General features: G+C 34.3%; 2 protein-coding genes across 3 annotated transcripts; both read right to left on the reverse strand.

The window, feature by feature from the left end:
• Nucleotides 1–8,662: 8,662 nt before the first annotated feature.
• Nucleotides 8,663–13,667, reverse strand: LOC149421945 (uncharacterized). Of its 2 annotated transcripts, XR_016302518.1 has the most exons (6): nucleotides 13,541–13,667; nucleotides 12,182–12,362; nucleotides 11,960–12,096; nucleotides 10,822–10,918; nucleotides 9,040–10,630; nucleotides 8,663–8,778 (listed from the first exon to the last, which is right to left on the reverse strand). XR_016302518.1 is itself a non-coding variant. In XM_089634623.1 (5 exons), the coding sequence occupies exons 2-5, from the start codon at nucleotides 12,360–12,362 to the stop codon at nucleotides 9,093–9,095; spliced, it is 1,953 nt and encodes a 650-aa protein (XP_089490749.1). In that variant the 5' UTR covers nucleotides 13,541–13,667; the 3' UTR covers nucleotides 8,958–9,092. The 2 variants fall into 2 exon arrangements, 1 of the variants encoding a protein (XP_089490749.1); XM_089634623.1 differs by lacking the exon at nucleotides 8,663–8,778 and having other exon boundaries at nucleotides 8,958–10,630.
• A 2,421-nt stretch (nucleotides 13,668–16,088) lies between these two features.
• slim (scruin like at the midline) lies at nucleotides 16,089–26,047 on the reverse strand. Its single transcript, XM_089634184.1, has 3 exons — nucleotides 25,549–26,047; nucleotides 24,791–25,002; nucleotides 16,089–23,216 (listed from the first exon to the last, which is right to left on the reverse strand). Exons 1-3 carry the CDS (start codon nucleotides 26,038–26,040, stop codon nucleotides 22,562–22,564), a joined length of 1,359 nt encoding a protein of 452 aa, XP_089490310.1. The 5' UTR covers nucleotides 26,041–26,047; the 3' UTR covers nucleotides 16,089–22,561.

Here is a 26,047-nt window from a genome sequence, read left to right on the forward strand (position 1 = left end):
TAGTTAAATTATTATTATTAATAGTTGGTAGAGCATTATATAGAAATTTATTTGTTGCGATTCGGCGAAGTTTTTTTGAGAGGATTTTATCAATTAGATCAGAGTGATAACCATTGTTATTAGCTATTTGTTTTATTGTAAGGAGTTCGTTAGAAAAATTATTATTAGATAATGGGATGGTGACTAGCCGGTGAATCATGCTGTGAAAGGAGGAATGTTTATGTGAGATAGGGTGATTGGAGGTATTATGGATTACGGTGTCAGTGAATGTAGGTTTTCTATAAATGTTGAAGTTAATTCTATTTTTAACGATAGACAAAGAAAGATCTAGAAAGTTTAAGCTGGAATTTATGCCCATCTCTAATGTGAACTGGATTTGTGAGTGGAAGGAATTAAGGAGTGTCAGGAATGTGTTTAACTGGCGCTCTATGCCCGTCCAAATACAAAAAATGTCATCCACATAACGTTTCCAAAAGAGAATATTTTTTAATAATGGGGATTTACATGCAAATATTTTATTTTCTATATTGTCCATAAATATATCAGCTAGTACGGGGCTAGTAGGTGCGCCCATTGGTAGACCAGATTGTTGCTGGAAAACAACATCATTAAATTTAAAATAATTTTGGTAACATAGGTTAAAAAGGCGAGTAAGATCGTTAGAGAAGTCATTAGGTAAATTGGAACTATTTAGTAAGTTAGCCATTAAAGATTTACATTCTATTGTAGGTATACATATTAGGGAACAAATTGACAACATCAAAAGAAATAAGTTTAGAATTAGCTGGGAGTACTAGATCCTTCAAATCGTTCACTAATTGCATAGAGTTCTTAATTGTGTATTTCGGGAAAAACACATTGGCATTATTGAATACATTGGTTACAAATGAGGCTAATTTAAAAGTAGGGGAATTACAGCAGGAAACAACGGGTCTAATGGGGCTATTGTGTTTATGAATTTTTAGGAATCCATATAGTCTGGGTATTTTAGGATTTTTAGTCTGTAATTTAACTTGGTCATATGATGAATCCACGAATATTGGGTTTTTACAGTCTTTCAAAGCATTTTTCACATTTTGTTGGAATTTATTAGTGGGGTCTGAAGGCAATATTTCAAAAGCATCATTATTTAGAAAGTCTTCAATTTTGCAGTTATATTCTGCTCTGGGCATAATTATTACAGTATTGCCTTTATCTGCCCTTGTTATCATTCTTTAACTTGTTTCGAACAGCTCTTGCGTGGAGGGTTTCCGAAAAATTTGGACTTTCCATTTAAATTTGGACTTGCGATTCTATTTGACAATGATCTTTTACGTTTTTTTGTTTTGTTTCATTCTTCACCTTCATTCTACATTGATAACAACATAAATAATTATTCCAAACCTTTCCCGAACTGTCCAATTGAAAAACAACCATTGTTCCACACACGACAAGCGGGTAAAATGAAAAACTGACATATAACTCCTATTTTCTGATAAGGTATACATAACCACTGATGATCTAAAACAGCGATTCTTAACCTCGGGTCGCGACCCAAATTTGGGTCGCGAGAGGTTTTGGGTTGGGTCGCGGAAATCGCGTATTGATATCCCGATCGATGTCACTAAACTAGTATAGTCACAATTATTACTACTCTCAGAACAAGGACATCTATTGTTCACAATCGCGACATGTTAGTTCTGTTTTAATGGGCGGAAGGGCGCGGGGCGCAAAGCGAGGAGTGCGCGCCATCGCCACCGCTCGGCTCACGCAGTCGGCATCGCTCGGTTCGGCTCGGTCACCACCCGCGCCGCCCGCCGCACCGCGCTGGTCGGTCGGTCTCGTCTCATCTCGGTCAGTTTGCTAGCGAGTTTGTTTACGATTGCACGCTCGTTCTCATACTGTTTTACGTGAATAACGTTTATACTTGACTACAATACACTCTTTGTTGACAACTACAAAGTGCTACAAAATTGTGATAATCAATTGTGGAAGATTAAAAGTGCAACTCGCGATTGCTGTTATCGAAAGAAGGTAAAATATTTTTTTCCAATAAATGACATTGTTAGCCTACAATTCGCCGATGAACGAATAGAATAGTATATTTCTATAATTTGTCGTTTTGTTTCAGTAAGTCTTTCGAATTGTGGACAGTCATGGCGAAACGGATGTTAACATACAAGCAAGAATTTTTAGCCTTAGGATTTATTGAAATAAAAGATCGCTCTGGTGTGCCACGTCCACAATGCGTGGTTTGTACGCAACTTCTTTCAAATGAATCGCTAAAAATAAACAAATTGAAGAGACATCTCGAAAAAGTCCATCCAACGTACGCAAATAAACCGCTTGCTTTTTGGAAAGAAAAAGAAACACAAACAAAGCGCATGAGACTTGATGCACCATCAAGTTCAGCAACAGTTTCGTTAGAAAAAACTACCTACGCTTCTTTCGAAGTAGCTTTAAAAGTAGCTCAATGTAAAAAACCCCATAGTATTGCTGAGCAGTTGATTAAACCAGCTGCAATAGCCATGGCAAGAACTGTCTGTGGAGATGAAATTGCGAAGAAGCTGGAAATGGTGCCAATTTCAAACGATACTGTGAAAAAGAGAATAGATTTAATGTCATCAGATATTTTAGAACAATTAATAACGGATCTCAAAAAAGCCATCAAATTTTCAATTCAAATCGACGAATCAGTTGATATTGAAGATTTCCCACAGCTGTTGGTGTACGTAAGATACAGAACTCCACAAAATTTCAATGAAGAGTTCCTGCTTTGTGAAAAGCTCTCTGAAACTACAACTGGGGCTGATATATTTCTTTTAATAGACAAGTTCTTTGTGGAACACCAATTACTGTGGGACAATTGTCTCGCAGTCTGTACAGATGGAGCACCGGCAATGATAGGGAGTCGCATCGGGTTTTGTGCCAAAGTCAAGGAACGAAATCCAGAGGTTGTTTTAATACACTGCTTTTTACATCGAGAAAACTTGGCTACACGTGATATGCAGCCAGATCTACATCAGGTGTTACAGGACGTAATACAAATTATAAATTTCATAAAGGCACGCGCTATGAACTCTCGGATATTTCGACTGATGTGCGAAGAAATGGGTTCAGAACACCAGAATTTATTATACCATTCGGATATTCGCTGGCTATCCCGCGGAAAGATTCTAGCTAGAGTTCTTTCTCTTAAAACAGAAATAGAAATATTTTTGACAGATAAAAGACACGAATGTGCTGATCGCTTCAGTGACAACAAATGGATGGCTAAATTGGCATATTTGGGTGATATTTTCCACCACTTGAATCAGTTGAACACAGAAATGCAAGGTCAAAATCGCACTGTAGTAGACATTTATGAAAAAATTACTGTTTTTAAAAACAAAACAAAACTTTGGCAAAATAAAATTGCTCAATGTCAATTGGCAGCGTTTCCAACATTAAACTTGTTTTTGGAAGATCTTAATCTTAATGGCAACCGTATTTTCGTGGAGACCATGCCTATTTTTTTAGAACATTTGAGAAGACTTGAAAATGAAATGGAAAGATATATTCCACAAAATGTCCATATCGTGAAATACAGTTGGGTAAGAAATCCATTTGAAGTAGATGTAATGGGCGTTGAAAACGATTCAGCTGGATTACAAGAAGAATTGCTCGAAATGCAAGGTGATGCACTTTTAAAAGAGAGATTTGCCAGAACGAGTCTCACAAAATTTTGGGCACAATTATCTGGGAAGCCTGTTCTGAGCAATGAAGCTGAAAAAGCCCTGCTACCTTTCCCAACTACTTATTTATGTGAAGCAGGATTTTCATGCCTTGCTGTTATGAAGAATAAGTACAGGAATAGGTTGGATCCTCAGCATGACATGCGGTGTGCACTTTCTATAAACATAACTCCACGTATACATGATCTTTGTTCAAAAATACAACACCAGGGTAGTCACTGATTATTTTGCTGTAAATTTTTTAACTGTTTTAATGCTGGTCTGATTTTAATACAGAACATTTAAATAAATTTGTTTATTTCTAATTTTACCAATACATCGTATAAATTTTATAGTATAAAATTACATAACCTGTCAATGGAAAAAAAATAAAAAATTAGATTAGGGTCGCGTACTTCAAATATATTCGTACCTTGGGTCGCCAGCCAAAAAGGTTAAGAACCACTGATCTAAAATGTAATATTGTTAAATATTTATATATATTCTGTGGTGTATGTGTGTAAGGGGGACAGCATGAGAGCGAGACAGCGAGTACGAGACGTATATAAGAGATCGTATGAGCGGGAATGAGCCTCTCAGTCCAGAACCGTGATAGTCTTCTTTCAAATAAATATTATAATACAAGCATTGTTATTATTGAGTATGTAGAGTTAACATACGTTACAGTGGCGCAGCACGGTAGTTCGTAAATTATTAAAAGTTTACGGAGAATCAGATGATTCAAGAAGATTATTCGAATTTTTGGTGATCACAGTATAGTCTGGCGCTTTTGGGCGTTGGATCGCTAAATTTTGAAGGAAGAAGAAGAATAATAAAAGGCTATCAAATTGGAGAATTCACACGCAGCCGAGGCGAGCACGCAGATCGGGCCGGGCAAATTGCGCGGTAAAAACGCAATTTTATACGTGTGTGGGAGCCGACATTGCAACATTTTGTCGAGAGTACACCGTTACACGGGGTACGCAGAAGATCCAGGATCAAGATCGGCATCAAGGGTGAATTGGCCGGAATCCGGGACCGGGGTTCTGTCGCTACAGCGGGAAGGAAGACCTTGGAAGGTGATCGTGTCCGCAGCTGAAGGGAGACGGAGCCAGAAAAGGGTGCTGAGACGTTGGTGATTCACAGGCTCAGGGCAGGGGCTCGGAGCATAACCTCTGGAAGGGCTGAGATACGTATATTTTATTCAACTTGTTTCAGTTCTTCTCCCAATGGAGGCGATTTGTAAGAATTTGGGGACGTTCTGTTACAGAACGGGAGACTGGTCATTGTTCAGGGAACGATTGGATCAGGCCCTCATTTTAAATGATGATAAGTTGTTGTCACCAGAACGCAAAAGAGCATTTTTGCTGAGTTGCCTCACGGAAGAAACTTTCTCTCTATTATGTGATTTATGTTTTCCAAAAAAGGTTTCTGTTTGTTCTTTTGAAGATTTATGTAAATTATTTGATTCACATTGCAAACCAGTTAAAAATATTTTTGAGTCTCGTGAATTATTTTATAAATGTAAACAGTTTCCTAGCGAATCCGTTAAAGATTACGCGGCTAGATTGAGAGGGTTAAGTTTATCTTGTAATTTTGAGCTGAGATTGGAACCATGTTTAAAGGACATATTCGTTATTGGGATTTTTAATGAAAAATTGAAACACAAGCTATTCGTAGAGGCAATCAATACTTCTTTTACGGATTGCATTAATCTAGCGGCGACGTGGGAACATGTTGTGGCTTTTAAAAAAGTAAATCCGAATTTAAATGTTGTTCATAAGGAAAGCGAGTATTTCCATAAATCCAGGAAAGATAGTCCTTCCAGGAATAAAAATTCAATGCGGAGTAAATCACCGGTTAATGGTACGTTAAAAACTTGTTTTTTGTGTGGAAAAAAAAATCATTTGCAAAGAGATTGCTGGAAAAAAATTTTGTGTAATCATTGTAACAAATCGGGTCATCCTAGTAATTTGTGTAAATACAATAAAAATTATGTAGGTACTAAAAATAAACGGTTGAATTCGGTGTTCGTGGTTAATAATAATGTGGGGCCGGAACCCACATATATAGATTTGTTAATTGGTAACATAATATTGCCGGCGTTGGTAGATACGGGAGCTGCGATAAACGCGATACCATATGAAGTGTATTTAAGATATTTTGTTTCTTACGATTTAGAAAAGTATAATGTCCATTTGTCAGGGTATGACGGAACGCAGTTAAATGTTTTAGGTAAAGTGAATTTAGAGGTGTCATTTTTAGGTAAAAGTGCGAAAATACAGTTCGTAATAATTAAAAATGGTAATTCTACAATAGTTGGTAGAGATTTTTTACAAGTTTTCGGTATCGGATTAAGTGGAATAAATTCTGTAAAATTCAGTGAGATTAATTGTGATAATCATCTTGTTTTTCGTGAAAGTTTAAAGAAGAAATATGCTCATGTTTTTTCAGAAAAATCGGGTAGGCTTAAAAATTATGAGGCAAACATTGAAGTTAATTCGGACTTTAGGCCAAAGTTTGTAAATCCGAGGCCATTACCTTTTAGTTTACGTGAGAAAGTAGAGATAGAGTTACAGAGAATGTTGCATGAAGACATTATTAAGATAAGATGTTATTGAGTCAGCAAAAACAAAAAAAGTATTATAGAGGAAAAAAAATTAAAAAGTACTTTGATGTTGGATCTAAAGTTTTAACCAGGGATTTGAGAAGTGATAAAAACAAATGGATTTTAGGAGAAATTTATAAAAGATTGGGGAATAGGGTTTATTTAGTAAAAATTATGTCTACAGGACAAGTGTGGAAACGCCACCATGATCAAATTTCAGAGAGGAAGGTTAGGTGGGGGGAGAGTGACAGGTCTGATGATTTGCTGGACCTGGGTCCACTCTCGGACGTGGACATGACCAAGTTTCCTAATTCCTCTGATTTTTGCAGGTCACCTACACCATGGGAGGGGAGGTTACGCCCTCGAGGACAACGCCCATGCTACACCGAATGAAGAGTCAAGAACATACATAATTACATATAAATTGGAAATTAAATACATAATGGAAATAATTAAATATATTTGGCTTATATAAATTTGTAAAAATAAAAAGATGTAATTATGATTTAAGTGTGGGGGTGTGGTGTATGTGTGTAAGGGGGACAGCATGAGAGCGAGACAGCGAGTACGAGACGTATATAAGAGATCGTATGAGCGGGAATGAGCCTCTCAGTCCAGAACCGTGATAGTCTTCTTTCAAATAAATATTATAATACAAGCATTGTTATTATTGAGTATGTAGAGTTAACATACGTTACAGTATACTTATACTTATATTTCATTAAAAAAATGTTTATGTCACCATCTCTTTAAAACATTTAATATTCATCGTGCTGTCTCCCTCATGGCCATGAACTAAGCGTCCCTAAGCTTTCTTCGGTACCTAATTTTTACTTAGACGAAAGACATAGTGCCATTTCATTTATTCTATGGCGCGCGCATAGGGACAGAAGATGTCAAGGGCGGGGACATTCTTTAAATTGACCCAGCGAACCGTATGGACTTGTGAATGAAAGCTTCTGTTACAGACAATAGATGTCACTGCTCGTTACTCGCCGCCGCCGCTCGCAGCCCTGCTGTTTCGCAGTACATTTCAAATAAATAAAGAAGAAGCAGTTTTTTTGTTAATGATTTCCATAAAATATTTTTATAGAGTTCAATATTTGTTTTTTATCATTAATGCTTTTGATTTCTTCTGGTAATTTATTAAAAAAATGTTTCCCTTGGTGGGTTTAATGGTGCTGAGCAAAAGAAGTGTGTAGTTTAGGACATGCAAATATATATTTAAGTCTGGTTCGATTTTCACTTATGAATGAGTATTTATCTTTTTCTTTTACAATTTGAATTTTTCATAAATAAGTTTTTAAATGTAGCAAGTTTTAGAACTTTGAATTCGTCGAATACGCGTTCAGCGCGGAAGTCTGGATTTTTTTTTAGTATTATTTTTATTATGAGTTTTTGATCAATTTCTATGGGTGTCAGGTTAGTTTTGTAAGCTGCTCCCCAACTGATAATGGCATATTGTAGAACAAACCGTACTAATGCATAATATATTAGTATATATTTTTCACTGATAAGAAATTTCTGATTCATAAGAATGCATAAATTAATTTTCTTTATTGGCAGATGTGATCTTTCCATTTTAGGTTTTTATCAATGATTATTCCTAGATATGCAATTTTATCAGCTGTTTTCAGAAATGATCATGTTTTTCGACTGTGATTAGCATCGTTTTGTGTGAGAGAATAAATAAATACCAACAATATATCGTTGGTATTTATTTCAAACAGGATGACATATGTTTTTTACATTATATGATATGGGAAAAAAGCAACAAGTCTTAAAATAAATGTACATAACAAAAAATATTAAAATGGCTTCTTAATAATGTTTACTCCAAAACGCTCAAATACCAGGGTGGTACTTGAAGGAAATATGGCAGATGTAAAATTTGAATTCGGAACAGTCTCCGAAGATTCTAGATATAATCGTTCAGATGCGGAGAAAGTTACGGTTGCCGGCAGGAGCAACTAAAAAGTCTCTATGTGTGTACCGCCATTTACGGTAATGGATGCCCGCAACTGTTGCAACGTAACTGTCTCCGCAACCAAAGTCTCTCGTCTGTGGGCACCATTAGATATGTGATTTAGTACTTAAAACTTGAATAAAGATAACTTTTCATTACTACGTTGCTTAATTTATAATCTCATCACTCCATCTTTTAGTTCATAAAATAAAAATAATAAAAATCCAATAAAAAATAGGACTTCATAAAATGTTTGTCAGGTAGTCATATATTTAGTTTATTGAGAAAAAATAACAATTTTAGCTATCTAGGATAAACAGTTTTCTGGAATTTCATTGCTCATGCCTAACAATGTTGGGTATTCTACAGGATTCCATATCAATCACTTATAATTAGTGACTCATGTAATATGTATTTTCCATGTATGCCACCTATGAAGGCATTTCTGAAAAGGGTTCAATCACTGATAACATTTTGTCTACGGTCATTCGTGTTGTTTCAAGAATTGTTGTCTAGAATTAGCCAGAAAAATAAATGAAAATATGATTATCTGTTTATATAAAAAGCAAACATATTCATCATGTTTATGTGTTGAATTCTCAAAATCAAAATACCTAAGCATATTAAACATAATGAAAGAAAAAAAATTACTTAAGAAAAAGAAAGCAGAAAAAATCTTTAATCCTAGGTTCACACATTAAGGAAGAAACAAGACAAAATAATTGTTAAAAGTACATCAGAGGCATGTTAAAAAAATAGAAACAATTACATACATATTTGACCAGCTGTTCCAGCAACATCAATCCATATTTCATGGTGGATTCCTCTAAGAATCATACAGACTTTCAAGTTGTCTCTTAATATTATTAGAGGTTATGTTCCTACTCTTGGTATTAGGTGTTTCAAAAGCCAGGTTGGTCGAAACGCTCTTTTTCCCTTTACCGACTGGTGTCTTCAGAAATTGAACACTCTCCTTGAGCGATTTAAAGATCTGTTGGGATTTTGATGTTGTTCTTGGTGATGCTGGTGACTTGGAACTCGTCTTCGGTAAAGCGGGAGATTTCGGGATATTATTTTTACTCTCCACTGAGAATTTAAGCACCGTTCTCCTCAGATCGTCAACTTTTCGCTGTTGTGAACGAGGCGAATTCTTCCCCCGAGGAGAGTTGGCTTTCTTCGGTGATGGTGTTAGATTCTCTTTTTTGAGATTAGCAGCTATTTCGTGAATATCCTTCTTTTCTGAAGAGGTGTTTGGCTTACCTTGACTAATCAAACTCTCACGGCGATATTTCTCATATAAAGGTCGTGAGATGGATTTTCTGTTAAAAGGTGAACCTTTTGGCTTCAACCAATCTTGATCATATGATAAATTGTCCATTCGTATTGCCTCTAAGGAAGCACTCGGTATGATAGAAGCTCTCATACTTTCTCGGCGAAACTTTTCATATAGAGGCCTCGATACTGATCTTCTGGGAAAAGGAGAACTTTTACTCCGAGGAGAGTTTACCTTATTCTCCGAAGGGGCGACATTCTCTTTTTTGTCGTCAACACACTCCGTGTTTGTTTCATAGCTATTTTTTGTTCTGCTGCATAGATTTAGGTTTTCAAATGATGATAAATCATCCACTTCATCATTTATAACGGGAGTGCTTGGTTTCACATAACTCAATAAACTTTCTCTTTGTAATTTTTCTAACAATGGCCTTTTAACTGCGCTTCTTGAATGAGGAATACCAGTAAGTTTGTTTTTTCTACCGGATTTCTCAACGGTTCCACATTCATTTTTCAACATCTTTAGTAAGTCATTAGTCATATTCATAATTTGTTTATTGCTTTCGATGCAAGTTGATAAAATTTGTCTATTCTTCGACACTTCGTCAAAAATATGTGTTAAAAATTCCATTTGCTTTTCAGAGTTTTGTAAGTTTTCATGAATTTTGTCTTGAATGTCTCTTATTTTTTGCGTGACATCTGTTTGGTTGGATTTGAGTTCTGTTCTGCACATCATGTCACTTAGTAAATCAGACAACTGAGAGTCAACCGTATTTGTTTCTGTTTTTTGTACTGGTTCGAGGATACTTTGTTCTACTGGGATTACTAGAGGTGATCCCTCTTGTATGGAAATGTCAAAAGATTCATTGATATTTCTGTATTGCGTAAACATTTGGGTCTCATTGTTGGCTTTAGTGGTGTCATTTGATTCGGAATTGGTTGTTCGACTTCTCAGTTCGTAGGTGCGAGTGTTTGGGTGTGCTGTTGTATTATTGTGAGAATTGTCTTCAGGAACAGGCATTACAGTTTTTCTAATATTGGATTTGTTTATATTTTTTGCGTTGTTTGTAAAGGTTTTTATTTTTGTTTGACCTGTAACAGTAAAAAAAGTTGCAAATTATACAAGGGTAAGATTTGAGTTTTAATATATTATTTTTCATTGCTCATGTTACGTTACTTGCCTCACTAGATAATCTCTGTTCTAAGACGGGTGTATTTTGCTATAAATAATAATAGGTACTTGACATCAATTAATTAAAAAAGGATATAAACGTAATGCCTACCGTTCAACTGTGATTTCTCATTTTGATGGAGTCTGGGAACGAGAGTTTGTCTGCTGATCTTTTTGGAGTTTGGATGAGCGACTTGTACATCTTCAATCTAAACAAAGAGAGAAATTAAAATGTAAACACATTACATAGTTCCCATTAGCAATTATTGTCTTCTAACAGATTACTTCAATATTACATACAATTACTATTCGTTATAGCTATCTCAGATGTAAATGATGATATATTACATATTATTATTTATTAACTTTCAAAAATACATTTTTTTACTATTAAGTCCCGTTAAACTGATTGATATCAGTTTGTCAACGGGTTCTTTTAACAATTACTTTTTAAATACATATACAATTTTAACAAGTACATAAAATATACACATAATTACATTAGTACAAAAAAATTCTTTCACATAACCATTTTTTTAATACACATTTCCTTCTGTGAGTCAATTCACAGCTTTTTAATGAGTTTGGTAACATGTTGTAAATTATTGGAACGAGGTATTCTAGAGTTCTTTGACCGTATTTATTCAGGTATCTGGGAACTACAAGTCCATCGTTTGCAATTAGTCTTGTATTATGAACATGTGTCACTATTTTATTATGTTCAGATTGAGATGTATGCTGACTCGCAATTTTAAGCCACAATAAAGCACGAACAGATAATAAATTTACAGAATTGTATAGTAATGACTTTGGTATGTCATTTCTTTGTTCGTATTTAGTTTTGTTTAATAATAATTTTACCAAAGAATATTGTACATTTTGGACTGAAAGAAGATTTTTTTTTGTTGATATTCCATATCTTATTAGGGATTCCGCCAATGACAGGTATACTATTCTAAGGGTATTTGGTGGAAATCAATTACAATCGTGATTTAATTTTTGGGGTGGCCATGTTGTGTTTTCTCCTTCTTTTCAGACAGGTCCATAATCAGGGCATAAGTAAATATAGTTTGCAAATTATTGGCACTCATTCAATCTCAAGCAGTCATTATCCCTAGATTAGCCAGACATGTTAACATTTTTTTCAAAATCAAAATCTTTCGATAAATATTGTAGGTTCTTCGTAAAATTATGTTTGGTGAATAAAATTATGATTGTTTTATGTTTAATTTAAAAGTATAATAATTTACCGGATTAGTAGCAATAAAGTTGAGGGCCCGTCGCACTAAGGTGTGGTCTGTCTTCCTGAACTGCACTTGCTTCTTGGAAGTTGAGAGAATTGTTTTCTGCACTGAGTTTATTGGCTTTTTGACTGACGTGATGTTATCTGAAACGAATGAGACAATTTTGCTATCTTCAGTAACATTGGTAAATTGATAAAACTAAGATATAATAATATTATAATTTCATACTTCGTCTGGGTGGCGGCATTGAATCAGAAAATAGCTGCGCTAGGGTCTTAGCGGCACTGGAGGCAGGGCGTGGGGGCCCCATCCCCCCCGCCGGCTTCTGCTTCACCCCGCTGAAAGTCATCTCCAGTTCGTAAAGCGTCAGGGCTCGACTGGGCGTGCGTGTCGCTTGTTTCTGGGACATCTGCAAAAGCATAAGACAAATACGCCTTAGTACATACATAATATAACATAGTGAGCAGTGCTTTAACAATAGAAGCAACAACAAAACTACTGGATCTCGCACATTGTTCTTCATCAATTGTCGTCCTCAGAGTAAGTAAAATCAACGTACTTTGAAGGATCAAGGTACGGTGGTGGTCCAACAAGCTCGATGAACAAAAGTACTTAACTAGTTTAGCAATCGCTCTGTCAAAGACCGGTACCACCGCAAGCATTGATATAATATAGTACATATGTATTTCTTTCAAGGTGAAAAAGATTTGGGTAAATATTTCCCTAATCGCCGCACTTTTAATAGGCACAGATTATGGAAATCACACTTCCTTTCAACTTAATTAATACAAGTAACAAAGATGTACGCCAGGATAGATGGAAAAGATGCATTATAATTCCATTTTTATTCAATAAAAATTAAAAGTTTACCTTATAAAGCGATCCGTTTGCAGCCATTTTGGATTTTTTTGAATTTTGAATTGGTTAAAGTTTCGTTCCAATCTAAATACGCATAAATTACTTAATAAACCCAAACTAAGAAACCTAATAACCTATTTTGTGCATGTAAATAGTTGTTTCTTGTTGTAATTGTTGAAACAAAGTGTAATTTCCATAATCTGTGCCTAAAAGTACGCTGGTTAGGGAAATAATTACCAAGTTTTATATCAGTTGAAGCTTTCACTGCAACACTCGCTTATAACTAATCATGTAACTGAAAACTTTGGTAAATTTTCTATAGTTTGACCACAGGGAGATGAATTGTGCATTTTGTTCTCATCCAAGGCGTTTTTTTGCAATGCACAGTAAAAATAATCCTTAACATTAAACATGATTTGACGAGGGACAAGTTATGTTTTGGTTTGAACCCGCGGTTATCTAATTTATTTAATTTCTTTTAATTTTATTATTCAACGAAGAGCACACGCAAAATAAACCTAGAAAAGTACAGTGTCAGTGTAGGTATTTACAATATTGAGAATAGTAAAAATAATATAAAGTTCTGTTTATGCTAGAATTAATTTATTATTACCACGAAAACAAAAACATTATATATTATTGATCTTAAATCATCCACAACAGGCAAGTGGCGAGTATGACATGGAATTCGGCGGGTAACAAGTGAAAATCTATTTACTGTCAACATACCTTGAGAATGTATAATCGTGGAAATTTTCCAAAGGCCTAATGAGATGAAACGTCAAATTAAAAAGTATAGCGCTTGAAATTACTGCTTAGATATAAAATATTAACAACACAAATTGTTTTGTAAATCAATGATAACGTACGTTTACGGTTCATATTCAAATTTGATTTCATCCATAGATATAATTGATACATATCAATCGACAACATTTCTACATTTTTGACGAAGAAAAAAACCGGGGTTGGTTATATTAGAAAATATTTTTGTATGGTATTCATTGATATAGGTTTGGTTTTATAAAGCGATAAATATCAAATAATAACTAACTATCAGATAATAGGCCCCGTAGGCGGCTAATTGATGGGATTAACCCAATTAGTAAAGTTCCCTGATAGTAGAGTTTTGCCCCCTTGTATGTACAACAGCAATTTTTATAATGCGTGCAACAATTTACTAGTGACACAGTTACCTGTTTTATTTTTCAATCCAATTAAAAACCATTTGTGAATGCCTACATAATACATGTTTGTAGTATAACTTCGTTTATTTGAAATTAACTTGAAGAAAGAAAATTGTCTTTTACTACATAATATCAAACTCACCTAAGAAATATACTGTCAATCAGAACTCAAGAAATTAAAGAACGCCGCCGAAATTGTTTATTTTGACATACAATTCGAGTTTCTCCCCCCTAACCCCTACCCAATACCAATTTCTGGAAGTTGGAAATTTTTCTTATTGGGAAGTTTTTGATAGTGGAAAACTTTATTTAAAAAATCTTCCGTAAAATTGGAATAATGTTGCTCGGAAAATGGGTCAGGAAATTTTTATAAAAAATTACCTTTTTCATTTTGTTATGTGAAGTTTAGAAGTGGTAAATTTTTATTTTTAGAAATATTTTTGTATAATTTTTTTTTAATATATTTTTTTAGGGAAAATTATAAAATGGTAGAAATAAAAAGTTCTTTCTTGGTAGAGATAAAGACATTCTCCCATCGGGGATGCTGTTTGGAAACTTCAATGCTTATTTTTGAAAATAACAGAGTGCGCTACTTCCGTTTACAACAATCCTAAACTGTACAGTCATTAAGGTAATAATACTGTCAGAATAATTTATTATAGCATAACGCCATTTATGGCAGATAATGGAATTTTAATGCCTATTTCTACGGGTTCCATGATAACTCAACACAGTGACTATTCAACCCACTTTTAAAAAGTGATATAGTCATTAAAAACGATTAAAAAAAAAATTAAACCTACCTAACCTAACCTACTTAAGCCAGTTAATAAAGTTTTTGTTTTATCACTTTCCATGACTTTATATAACTTTTTAAAGATGTGATGAATTATCATTTTGATGATTTATCCGGTCACCGTTTCTACGAATAGACAGATATCATAAAATTGCATTGAGGCAATAAACAAATTATAAACATGATGAGTAATTTTTTGCTTTAGTTGAATGAGTGTGGAATTGTTGAGAACAGTGATAAAAAACAAACTTACGAGTTTTCCTCATTGACAGATCTGAAAAGACAGGTACATACTTTCCAATCTTCCTCTTCCCATGCCCTACTCAAAGTACTACAATTGGAAATGCCATAGTCCCACATGCTTCTGAACAGTTGGGACAAAAATTATGGCCTTTGTAGCATAATGGTCTTTGTCTTTGTGTAGCATAACAGTCTTCTTCTTCCTAGCACTATCCCAACTCATTGCCTAGGTAGGCTGTTGGGGTCGGCTCTTCTCGTTCTCAGGTTATAGCTTCTTCGGTTCTGAGTGTCGCTTTCATCTAGGCCGTTTCTTTGTAGGATTTTGGAGCATTGGGTCATCAGGAGTTCTTTGGTCTACCTCTGGATGACTGTCTTTGAAGCTCTATAGACATTGCCTGCTTCACAGTGTGGTCTGGTGGTCTCCGTCTTATGTGCCCATACCATCTTAACTGTCGTTCCTCTAGCTTACTGTTTATGTCAGTGACACCCAGGCTACCACGAATGCGTGAGCTTTTAATTTTATCTTTTAATGATACTCCTGCCGTCCATCTAAGCATTCGCATTTCTGCTGATTCGAGTTGCCTAGAGTAGGAGTTGTACATAGTCCAGCATTCGGAGCCATACATTATCGCGGGTCTAACAATAGTCTGGTATGTCTTTCCTTTAAGTTTTATTGGCATTTTCAAACCCAGAACGACTGGCTTTCCTCCGCTTCATTTTGCTTGCCCCTGGAGTCCTGCAAGCTGACCCTAACATAATGTCAGTCTCTGGATCACCGAGGAGAGATGTAGCATAACAGTCTATGTCTTGGAATTAAATTCTGCTGCTTACTAATATTATGAAGATGCATAAACTTATTGTATGTGTGTACATGGCAATGCTTTGGCTAATATTGTAGTTATATGCAATTTTATTTGATCTTTTAGCCGCATGCTTTAAAAGGAAGCATATTTAAATAAAAAATCATAATTTTCTCCTGAAAATAAATATATTTGTGATCAGGTTGAACTTTTCAGGGTTAAAATGAAATGATTCTTTGAGTGTATATATTTTTATTTAATTAAGAATATCACATACAAAGCAATTATTTACATATTGGCATGCATATTACATAGCAAACATCAGTGACATTCATTGATATAAGTACAGCGAATACTTTAAACAGTGAAAGTGGTAAAACATTTCATGGGGAGTGCTTGAAAGAGCGATGTTGGTTGAACAAATTTTACATTTGTTGAAATTTAAAACAAAAAATACATCTAAATATGTACAAGGGTAAAACCAATTAATAAATTAAAGTTATAAAAACTAAAAAGACAGTATTCACAAAGCTTTAGGCATATTTATGGTATTTGAGCTACTATACAAAACGATAAATATTTAGTTCCTAAGAAGAAATAAATTTATTATTTACTTGAAAACAAAAAATCATAGAAATTTAAGATTATTATTTTAATTTTTTTTTAAAGAAAGACAAACATTCTCCAGTTACAAATAACCTGACAATATTTGAAAATCTCCCACAGTAAGCGGAAAAATGTTGCTTGTGTTGTGAAGGAGGACTTAGCCAGCTGAGGAATTGAACACACTCCGCCTGGGTGGGACCCAAATGCAATGTCACGCCACCGACTGGTCATTAGTTCCTAGATCAATGGGGTGAGTGGTATATTTATGGTGGGGTGGATGGCTCCGTAGGTTGTGGGCAGCTTTCATGTTCGGGCATGAATTGTGTATTGAATATTTGCAAATGGCTATATAATCATCTTATGCGTAACCAACTGAATAAATGAGCGAATAAGTTCCTTGATGAATTTATGGAAAAATACACGTTGAGGATGATATGGTGAGGATATGATAAGTTACCTCAATAGTTCAGTTGGTGAAGCAGAATCTGTGTAATATACATCTCTCTAACAATTAAAATACATATAGGGTAGGTAAATAAGAGTTTTACCATCAAATTGATGCAAGAATAGTTGAGAACATAATACATTTGTCATTTTGGGGCCCTAAGTGAAACGAAAAAGGAAAAATCATTCCTTAAATTGACTGCAAAATGTTTAAAGAAATGTGTGTGCGGCAACAAACAATATCGCAAATAAAAAATTACATGTAGAAATAGACAGGAGTTGGTGATGACAACATACTTAAACAGAGTTTTAGTTTTTTTTTTACCGATTGTTACAGCATATCTCTATAAATAGTTCATTTTATTCCAACCAAAGTCCATAAGAACCTGTAATGTTTTCTTGCCATTAAAAACATGTATTGAAGAATACTTCCTACAAAGTTACATACAATTAGAAATAATACAAATGTTTAAAGGGTAGGCTCTTTTGTTACAAATGCAACTCAATATTAAAATTTGTAAAAAATCGTTATACATATGTATTGTACACATGTAATTTATATCAGGAAGGTGGCAGAAAATCCATGACAACATGTAAAACAAAACAAAAAAACTTGAATGTAGAATTATCCTAACAGCTTTTGGCCTAATTTTAGAGCCATTTGAATTCTTTAGAAATTTTTTGGGGTATGTGCAAATGTTGACAAACGCAATGAAAATTATTAGTTATTCATGTTAAGATATTTCTGCAAAAATTAATTAATAAAATTTTCGTATTATCTTATTTGCAACTTAGTAATAGTTTTGTATTGAAGTGATGAAATTAGGTACTATTAATACTAGTGGAAAAATACAAAAAATAAATATTTATTTCATTTTTCATTTTGAATAAAGTGATTAAAATAAAGATTTATATTATGCATACAATTTTTTCTATCAAAGGTCTGAGGAAAAATCAGATATGTACATAAAAAAACCATCTTGTTTTTTAAAACGGGAAAATAAGTTGAACCGAAGTATTACCTACTAAGTTATGATTTTATAACCTATTTATATAAGGAAGATCATAAAACATTGGCTAACTTATACCGTCTAATTTGGATTTAATCCCGATACAGCCAGACCAGAGACAGACACACATTTCTCTTCGGTTTCAAATCTAATTTAAATGAAAAATTAAAAAAATTATAGCAATAAATTTGAAGTACCTACATTGTTATTATGCCTTGCTTATTCGAGAGTAACTCTGAAAAGAAATGCAACAAACAATAAAATCTCTGAGGTCAGTATGTAGATTTACTCAAATCAAAGTGAATCAAATTCACAAATTGTTTATAATGTTGTTATTTTAGCCACAGAATAAAGAAAACACTAGAAATGCCTTCCATTTAGAATTAATATATGCACATAGTTTGGTTCTAGCCCATTTAGCACGCATTCTGTGTCTCTTGCGCTTGCCTGCGGAAGTGTGTCGTTCCGGCCGGAACGAATCCATTGAATCTAACTCCGAAGGCGTTTGACTCCGAGTTCGCAAAATATAATGGAACGAATCCGGATTCACTCTCACTGGTGGGTATCCATAATTGATGTGGCAACCAAACATTTTTCAAAAAGAAAGTGCATTATCTCTCAGTAAAAAGATAACAAGAAGCATTCTTTTTACCTTTTGTTGATCTGCGTAGAGTAAATTTGCCTTCCAGCAAGTTCGCGCCAATGGCATTCAATGGCTTCATAGTCTCACCGGCTCTAGACGGTTGTGATTCTTGTGCAATATTCACCACTACTTGCCCGAAGTTGAATATCGACATCCCATTTGCATTTCAAAATGATGATGAAAAACAGTTCTACATATGAAATTTAAGCAAAGAATGCACAGAAACACGCCCAAATGGCATATCTTGTGTTTTCTTTATTCTATGATTGTAGCCTACTACAGGTGTTGCTATTCTAAAGCAGTTTCATCACAATGCGACCACAACTTGATAATAATAATTATTGGATCAATTCGATAACGCCGTTTTCCGGAGAAAATCACCGTGGGTGCATAGATATTACAATATTTGCAAAAATAAAGGAAATAACCAGTTGAGTAAATGCTTTGTATCAATAAGTGGAGTGAAAATAGAGAGTCAGAAACAATCAGTTTTCTAGTTATATTTTTACTATTGAATTAATTTTGTACATAAATGCAATGTACAGGTACCAAAAATATGCTAAATATTTTCAATATTGCTACCCAGAACCACCGTCAATCTGTTAAATAATGAGAAAATCTCACTTTGTTTCTGGACCTTATTTAATAATTCCTTCTACATATTATTTTGTTGTGGTAAAATTATAAGTACTTACCTACTACAACACTTAATTTGTGTATTTTTTTAAAATGACATTTCGATTCAACTTCCATTACAATAAGAAAGAACTATTTCAGTTACCGGATATGGAAAATAGTGTAATTTAAAGACTATTTAATTAAAATCGAAATTAATATTTTAAAATTGGCTACATAAAAGAAAAATTAAACCCAAACTACGAACCTATATTGTTAAATAGGTTTTTAGGTACTTAGTTTGGATTTTTAAAAAATAAATATTGTTTTGGTAATTATGCAGGCTAAGCATAGTAGACGTAAGTAAAATTTTATCATTTCTGTACAATATTAAAGAAAATATTCAGAAAAAAATAGTATAAGGTTTTGCAATAATTACTCGCAACCTCAGAATTTCTATGCAAGATTCCGGGCAAAATACGTACCGCATTGGAATTGGGCTTAAAACTATCTTCCTTCTTCTAATAAATAGTTAATTTACGTTGCTTCAATCATGCTTCCCCATTTTCACAAAGTATAATATTTAGAATAAATAAACAGCATTTCATCTTCTTATGTACACACAGAAATGCAATCTCCAATTACATATTTCACAATAATAATCAACCGACTGGTAAAAAATAAAAGTTAATTTATCTCGAATGAATGATAAAAAAAAAATATTGAAAAAGAAAATCAGGCATGAGAAAAAAAACATGCTTTCCACGACCACGTTTCGATCCATGGAACCTTCCGCTAACAAGGCAATTGCTGCTCTACACTGCTGAGGTAAGTTATGGACCCACCGTGAGCTGGTCAATAGCTCACGGGTAGGATGCTTGGCTAGTAGTTGGACGGATCGAGTTCCATACTCAGCGTCAGTACCGGTACTGACTAAGGACGGGTTGTTTCGGAGAATTTGAACAATTCATCAAATTTCAACGCTCATTTTCCAGTTCTGTGAAAGATTTTTTCAAGTTCTGTTTTAATTTCAGTTTTGTCAAGCAACTAGCCTATATGTAATGATATAATAACAGAACTTGAACAGGACTTTCACAGAACCCGGAAATGAACGTTGAAATTTGATGAATTGTTCAAATTCTCCGAAACAACCCGTCCTTAGTCACTTTTTAACATGAGTTATGCTTATTGAAAATGTTTGTACAATAAATATTAGGGTACATAGCAACCATCAAAAGGAATAAGCAAAGGTAAAATCAAATAATTACAGTGTTACTACAAATAAAATATTAATTACACAAACTGTTTTAGCACGGCAGGCTTAATAGTTTACTATGTTTTTTCATAAACGTTTTAGTTCCGAAACAGTTGAAAGTTTGGCGAATTTTGGAGTAAAAAAACGTGTAACTGAGCCCACAAAACACCAGCATGATATGATTTCAATAGAGCATAAATCGTTTGAGAATTCCAGGTGAAAAATTTCAAACAGCTACCAGCAACACTTTACTAAAATGATACACCCATCTTAAACCGCTGCTGAATGTTACGATGACACAAAATAATGCCCGGTCGCAGCGGTGTACGCTAAACACCTTAACCCCTTGTGACGAAACTTTTTCGCCGCAACCGTTAACTGAGAAAAGTTGCAGTTTAACAATTAATTTAATAACGGAACATCGGGACAATTTAAAAATAATTTTTAAACAATTTCAATTTACCTTTTTTTTGAGAAACTGAAACGATTTTCGTTATTTTGAAAAATAAACGGAAACGTCTACCTCTAAAGAGTTGATAATATTTATTTAAATACTACATATTATCATAGTGCTCTATGAATTATAAATTTTGCACAATAACCGATATAAAGTTTATCTACACAATTTTTTTTGTTTATCACGTTGCTTTTCAATAAATCAAAAGTAACAATTTATACTATTTACATCATAATTGTAGAGTTATTTATATTATTGAAACATAGAGTTAATTATAATACATTAGGTATAATGCTGTCATGTCTAGCTACCAGCTTGTACTGTGCTTCGAATCCAAAAAAATTATGCAGGTTGGGCATAAAAATATATTAATATTTTACAATGAAGTTATGAGCTATTGTACTAATATTATTATGAATTACAGTGATTTAATCTACTAAATTAAAATAATGATGGTTTAAATATTTTGTTTAATCCTTGGAGCAAACCGAATGCGCCCCAAAATTCACAAACCTTCTGTTGTACGATGTTCACAAACAATAGAAGAAAAAAAATTGCAAAAACTCATTGCCGTTAAGAATTTGCTACGCAGGAGTGAGATCACAATGACTTATAACTACAAATTCGTGACTTCATTATCGATGGCCAATTTCTATAGCTGACTTCTAAAAATGGTTAAACTAATTTTTATCAAAGATGCAAATGGCTCAAATGGAGAAATAAACTGATGCATTACATATTTATCGAAATTTCATAAATGGTGCGTTTGTTATTCTCCAACTCAAGTGATTTTTGGCATATTATGTACTATGCCAAGTTTGTAAAAAATTTTTGAGCGGTCGCTTGCTATAATGTGCCAAATTTATAGAACCTAAAAATATAGGTTAGACGGTGAAATCTAGCTGGACTCATTGGCTTTAAACCGCAATAAGCAGTTTATATGTTTCAATATTAATATTTTGAGGAATGGTATAAATTAAATACTACGGTAAATGTATATATGACACCAATCGCTCCAGTAAATCAATTTTAATAAAAATACAAAATTGACATTATTCTAACTAATTTCCATAAAATTTTGTTTGTACACTTTTTAATATGCTTTCGCTGCCAAACTAGACTGTATTTGAGATGTTTATTGAAAAGGGAGCAAAGCGCAATAATTCATAACGAAATTGCATCACTAACTCAAAATGGCATTTTTTAAAATTGTCTGTTGGTGATGGGAAATTATTTTGGGGACTTTCATATTAATTAGAGAGTGCTGAGGACAGAACTATTCGATTTTTTGGAAAATATGGAACAGTACTCAAGATATCAGCTGTCAAAATGCCTGATGTCACGGTGCATTACAATGATTGATGTGACGTCACGAGACACAATTGTATATGTTTTACCCAAAATGCCTTCTGTCACGGTGCATTACAATGACTGATGTGACGTCACGAGACACAATTGTATATGTTTTACCCAAAATGCCTTCTGTCACGGTGCATTACAATGACTGATGTGACGTCACGAGACACAATTGTATATGTTTTACCCAATTTCACTTTGACAGCTCATAACTTCGTCATTTTGGGCGATATTGTTTTTTACAGTAAATATAATCGAAAATTAATTCTCTCCATGTAGAAATAGGCCATCGTTATGTTCTGTTTTTAATTGTTAGTCGTCTGTGTTAAAAGAAAATACAATTATTCGAGGCGTTCAACAAATTTTAGCGGAATCCCCGACAATAACAAGTTTGTTTTGTTGACATTACCTATTTCTGGATTGTAGTGCAAAATGGCCTCCCAGCATATCTCACTGAGTTTGGGAATGCGAATCCAGGTTTTATACATTGTGTTGGTACGGATGTAAGTGTTGCCTTTTAGCTGGACTCCGCCGAACGTGAACACACAGCCCGCCGGGGTGATCGTGGAAGAATGAAAATGTATCTCTTTGGGGAGGACGGATTTCATCATAAGCGTCCATTGAAGCGACGGGATTTCCAAGCGCCAAATATCTTTGAATATGGTTTGGCCTCCGGTTCCGCCGATGATGAAGACGTGGATGTTATTAGGGTTGTTGACCTGCACCGCGCTGTGGCACATCCGAGGATTGGGATATCCGTTTATGACGTCAAAGCGAGGATCAGGTAACGATTTCTTAAAATGCCAGGTATTTGTTTCTATGTTGAAGATGGGTATATTGATGAAGTCAAAGGAGGTTTCGGCAGTCCCACCGGCGAGGATGTAGATGTTCAGTCCATCAAAGGCCATCTCGTGGCGATAGCGCCCGGGGGGCTCGTCCGATGTATTGCCGGTGCAGGTGTATATGGCTTCCCAGGTTTTCGTTTTAAGGTGCAATCTGAAAGTTCAGTTATTATCATATTAACAAGCTTGAAAAGGCAGAAGTACAAGTGAACCCGTAATAACAACAATTTGTTAGGAACATTTTAAAATTCTGTAATTTGTAAATGTTACTTCAAATATGCCTACATTTTTTATGTGTTTGAGTATGAAAAACATTTGCAGGTTACGAATAACCTGACAATCAGTGGCGGCTTGTCTACGAAGGTCTTTTGGTCAATGACTTCCCAAAATATGGTGCAATAGTATTAATATAAAAAAAGGATTTAACAAACTACCCGATTATTAATTTATGTTTAATATTCGTGCGGTAATAGCGAGTTCCAGTGCCATCTAGCGTCCAAATGAGAAGCTACTGCATGTACCTAGCGTGGGTCACATCAAGTTTTGTCCCCAAGCTATCTGCTTTCTTTCTCTTTGCTATCCAGACAAAGGAGGTAAACACTATCATGTCTGACGTATGCTTAGTATCATATAAAATTTATTTTAAAGGGATTTTCGGACATGACCACGGAGAGATAGAGATGTCTAAGACCTAAGATTATTAAGGTATTAGAGGGAGATGTGAAACAATGTCAGTCGTCAGTTTTTTGTGTTATAAATGATAGCCATCTTGAATTTGATTATTAGTTCGAAAAATTGTTTATGGAATAATTTAAAATGTCGAATTCTGTGGATATCATATCGAAAGAAATCGCAAACAATTCATTAAATCATGACAAACGTATTCAAATAAAGTGACATTTAGTATTATGTTACAAGAGAGAAAAATAAAGAGTTTAAACACAAAAGTTATCATTTTAGTCAGTGCATTTGCGGGTGCAATAAAATGAATGTATGGGTACTTTAGCTTTCATTGTTTACTTTTTAAGTCTACTGATAAACAATGAACTGAGTTTGGAGTTAATACAAATTAAAATTAAAACCTTTAATAGGAAAAGATCTTTAAAAAAAAAAAAAAACATTAATTAGCTATATGTGTAAATAAATAATCTTAAATTAAATACTATTGTACTATCGGCTTCAGAATAGGTGGGTACCGGCAAATTAATTATGTACATTGGCATTTTTATAATATTCATTACACATTAGCCATATGTATTACATTTCATTTTTTTTTTAATGTTATATTTGCGGTGTCGACCTTCTAAGTTTATTTTGCCTTTGGATATTACCTCCAGTAGGTTAGTCAAAGATAAAAATATAACTTTATGAATTATGGCATTATTTACATGGTAGCTTTAACAAAAGTATTGTTTTATTCATTTAAGTTTCTTGCTAGCCTCGGTGGGTAAATGCTGTTATTTATATTGTTAATTAACATTAAAAAATCCATGTCAATAATCACTGTTCATTAAATGCAGATGGCATAATTTATTTTTTTAGAAAAAATTCCCCCAACTAATTATTCACAAGATTTAAGTAAATTAGTGAACGGTCTTATGAGAAATTAAAAACATGCCCAGACATTATTTGCTAGTTGGAAAAGAGTGCAAACAAAATTATCAACTGTAATCTACAAATATTTAAACAGTTGTAATAATTTTAATTTGCACAGTGCTTCTCTCTCACCTGTGAATATCACACGAGTAGTTGTATCCGTTGGTGCCCCCAACTGTGTACAAGTAACCGTCGTGGTATACAATGGCCTGTCCGTATTGGGGGCTGGGGGCTTCTCCCACGGTATTGACGCGCCTCAGGCCGCCCAGGTCCCCGCTGGTGTGGTACACACTCAGCATGTTGCTACAGCGCAGTCCAAAGGGGGAGCCTGTTCCGCCATATATCTACAAAATAACAATCCACATCTTTTTAATAATCATAGATTTTGGTGACTTACCTATCTAAACTGCGATCTGAGGTTTATTTCATTATCTTGGAAAATAAATTAATGACACAATCATTGTAGATAATCATGTAATGCAACCAAGATACCGAACATTTGTTGTTTTTGGATATTGCAGACACTGTCTTACCACTGTTTCAGTTATTTAAACAAAACCTCATGATGATCTTACAAATTGTGTCTGGTGGACAAACAACATTTCAATGCTTGTATAAAAATGACCTTATAATTTTAATAAATCGCATAAAATCTTTTCCTGCCTTAGATAAGATCAATAAAATGTCATTCACAATCTTTGGCCACCTTTTTTCCACATAAATGTAGTTTTACCCTCAAACCAAATTCAAAATAGTGTTTGAATTTATGAGGCAAGTATCTGCATTCAAACATAATATGTTTGTACCAATTTACTAAATCAAATTGGTGGCTGTCGCATTTATTTATACACCTTTCCACGTTCTACAAAAGCTTAAAATAGAGTGTGTACCATCAAGGTTTTTCCTTCCAGACAGACGGCGTTTGAAGCTAACTCCTCGGGAATAGATTCCTTGACTGGCAATAGCGTCCACCTTCCTTTGGAGATAGAGTAACTCCACAACTCTTTAAACAGAGGGTTCTCTTCCGTCCAGGTAGAGGGGTCTACGGGGACATCGTGTACACTGGATGGATTGTAGCCTCCGAAGCAAAACAGAGTAGAATCATCGCACACAATGCGGTGGCCACTTCGGGCTCTGGGCGCGAGAGAAGATCTGCTGCTTATTCGCTCCACAGCAAATGGATGAAACGCATAATTTCCGTCAGGATGGTTCAATTTTCTCTCGTTTTGGACAAGCTTTAGTCCTTTCGCCATCTTGAAGATGGTCTTGAAAAAGAAGCCTTCTATTTTATAATTCCATATGTCCCATTTCATAAATATTAAATAAAACACCGAAAACAATACTGCCCGCACAGTTTGGCACTGTTTCGAACCAAATCTCATTCAACTG

The sequence above is a fragment of the Hesperophylax consimilis genome, chromosome 8, assembly GCF_061612785.1.
Source record: "Hesperophylax consimilis isolate HC1 chromosome 8, BYU_Hcon_1.0, whole genome shotgun sequence".
NCBI lineage: Eukaryota > Metazoa > Arthropoda > Insecta > Trichoptera > Limnephilidae > Hesperophylax > Hesperophylax consimilis.

Coding starts and splice junctions, on each gene's coding strand:
- LOC149421945 (XM_089634623.1), bottom strand. CDS start 12,362: ATGTCCCAGAAACAAGCGACACGCACGCCCAGTCGAGCCCTGACGCTT. Junction 12,097..12,181: donor AATGCCGCCACCCAGACGAA/GTATGAAATTAT, acceptor CATTCGTTTCAG/ATAACATCACGTCAGTCAAA. Junction 10,631..10,821: donor TGAGAAATCACAGTTGAACG/GTAGGCATTACG, acceptor TTACTGTTACAG/GTCAAACAAAAATAAAAACC.
- slim (XM_089634184.1), bottom strand. CDS start 26,040: ATGAGATTTGGTTCGAAACAGTGCCAAACTGTGCGGGCAGTATTGTTT. Junction 25,003..25,548: donor TGGAAGGAAAAACCTTGATG/GTACACACTCTA, acceptor GTTATTTTGTAG/ATATATGGCGGAACAGGCTC. Junction 23,217..24,790: donor TACTCGTGTGATATTCACAG/GTGAGAGAGAAG, acceptor CTGAACTTTCAG/ATTGCACCTTAAAACGAAAA.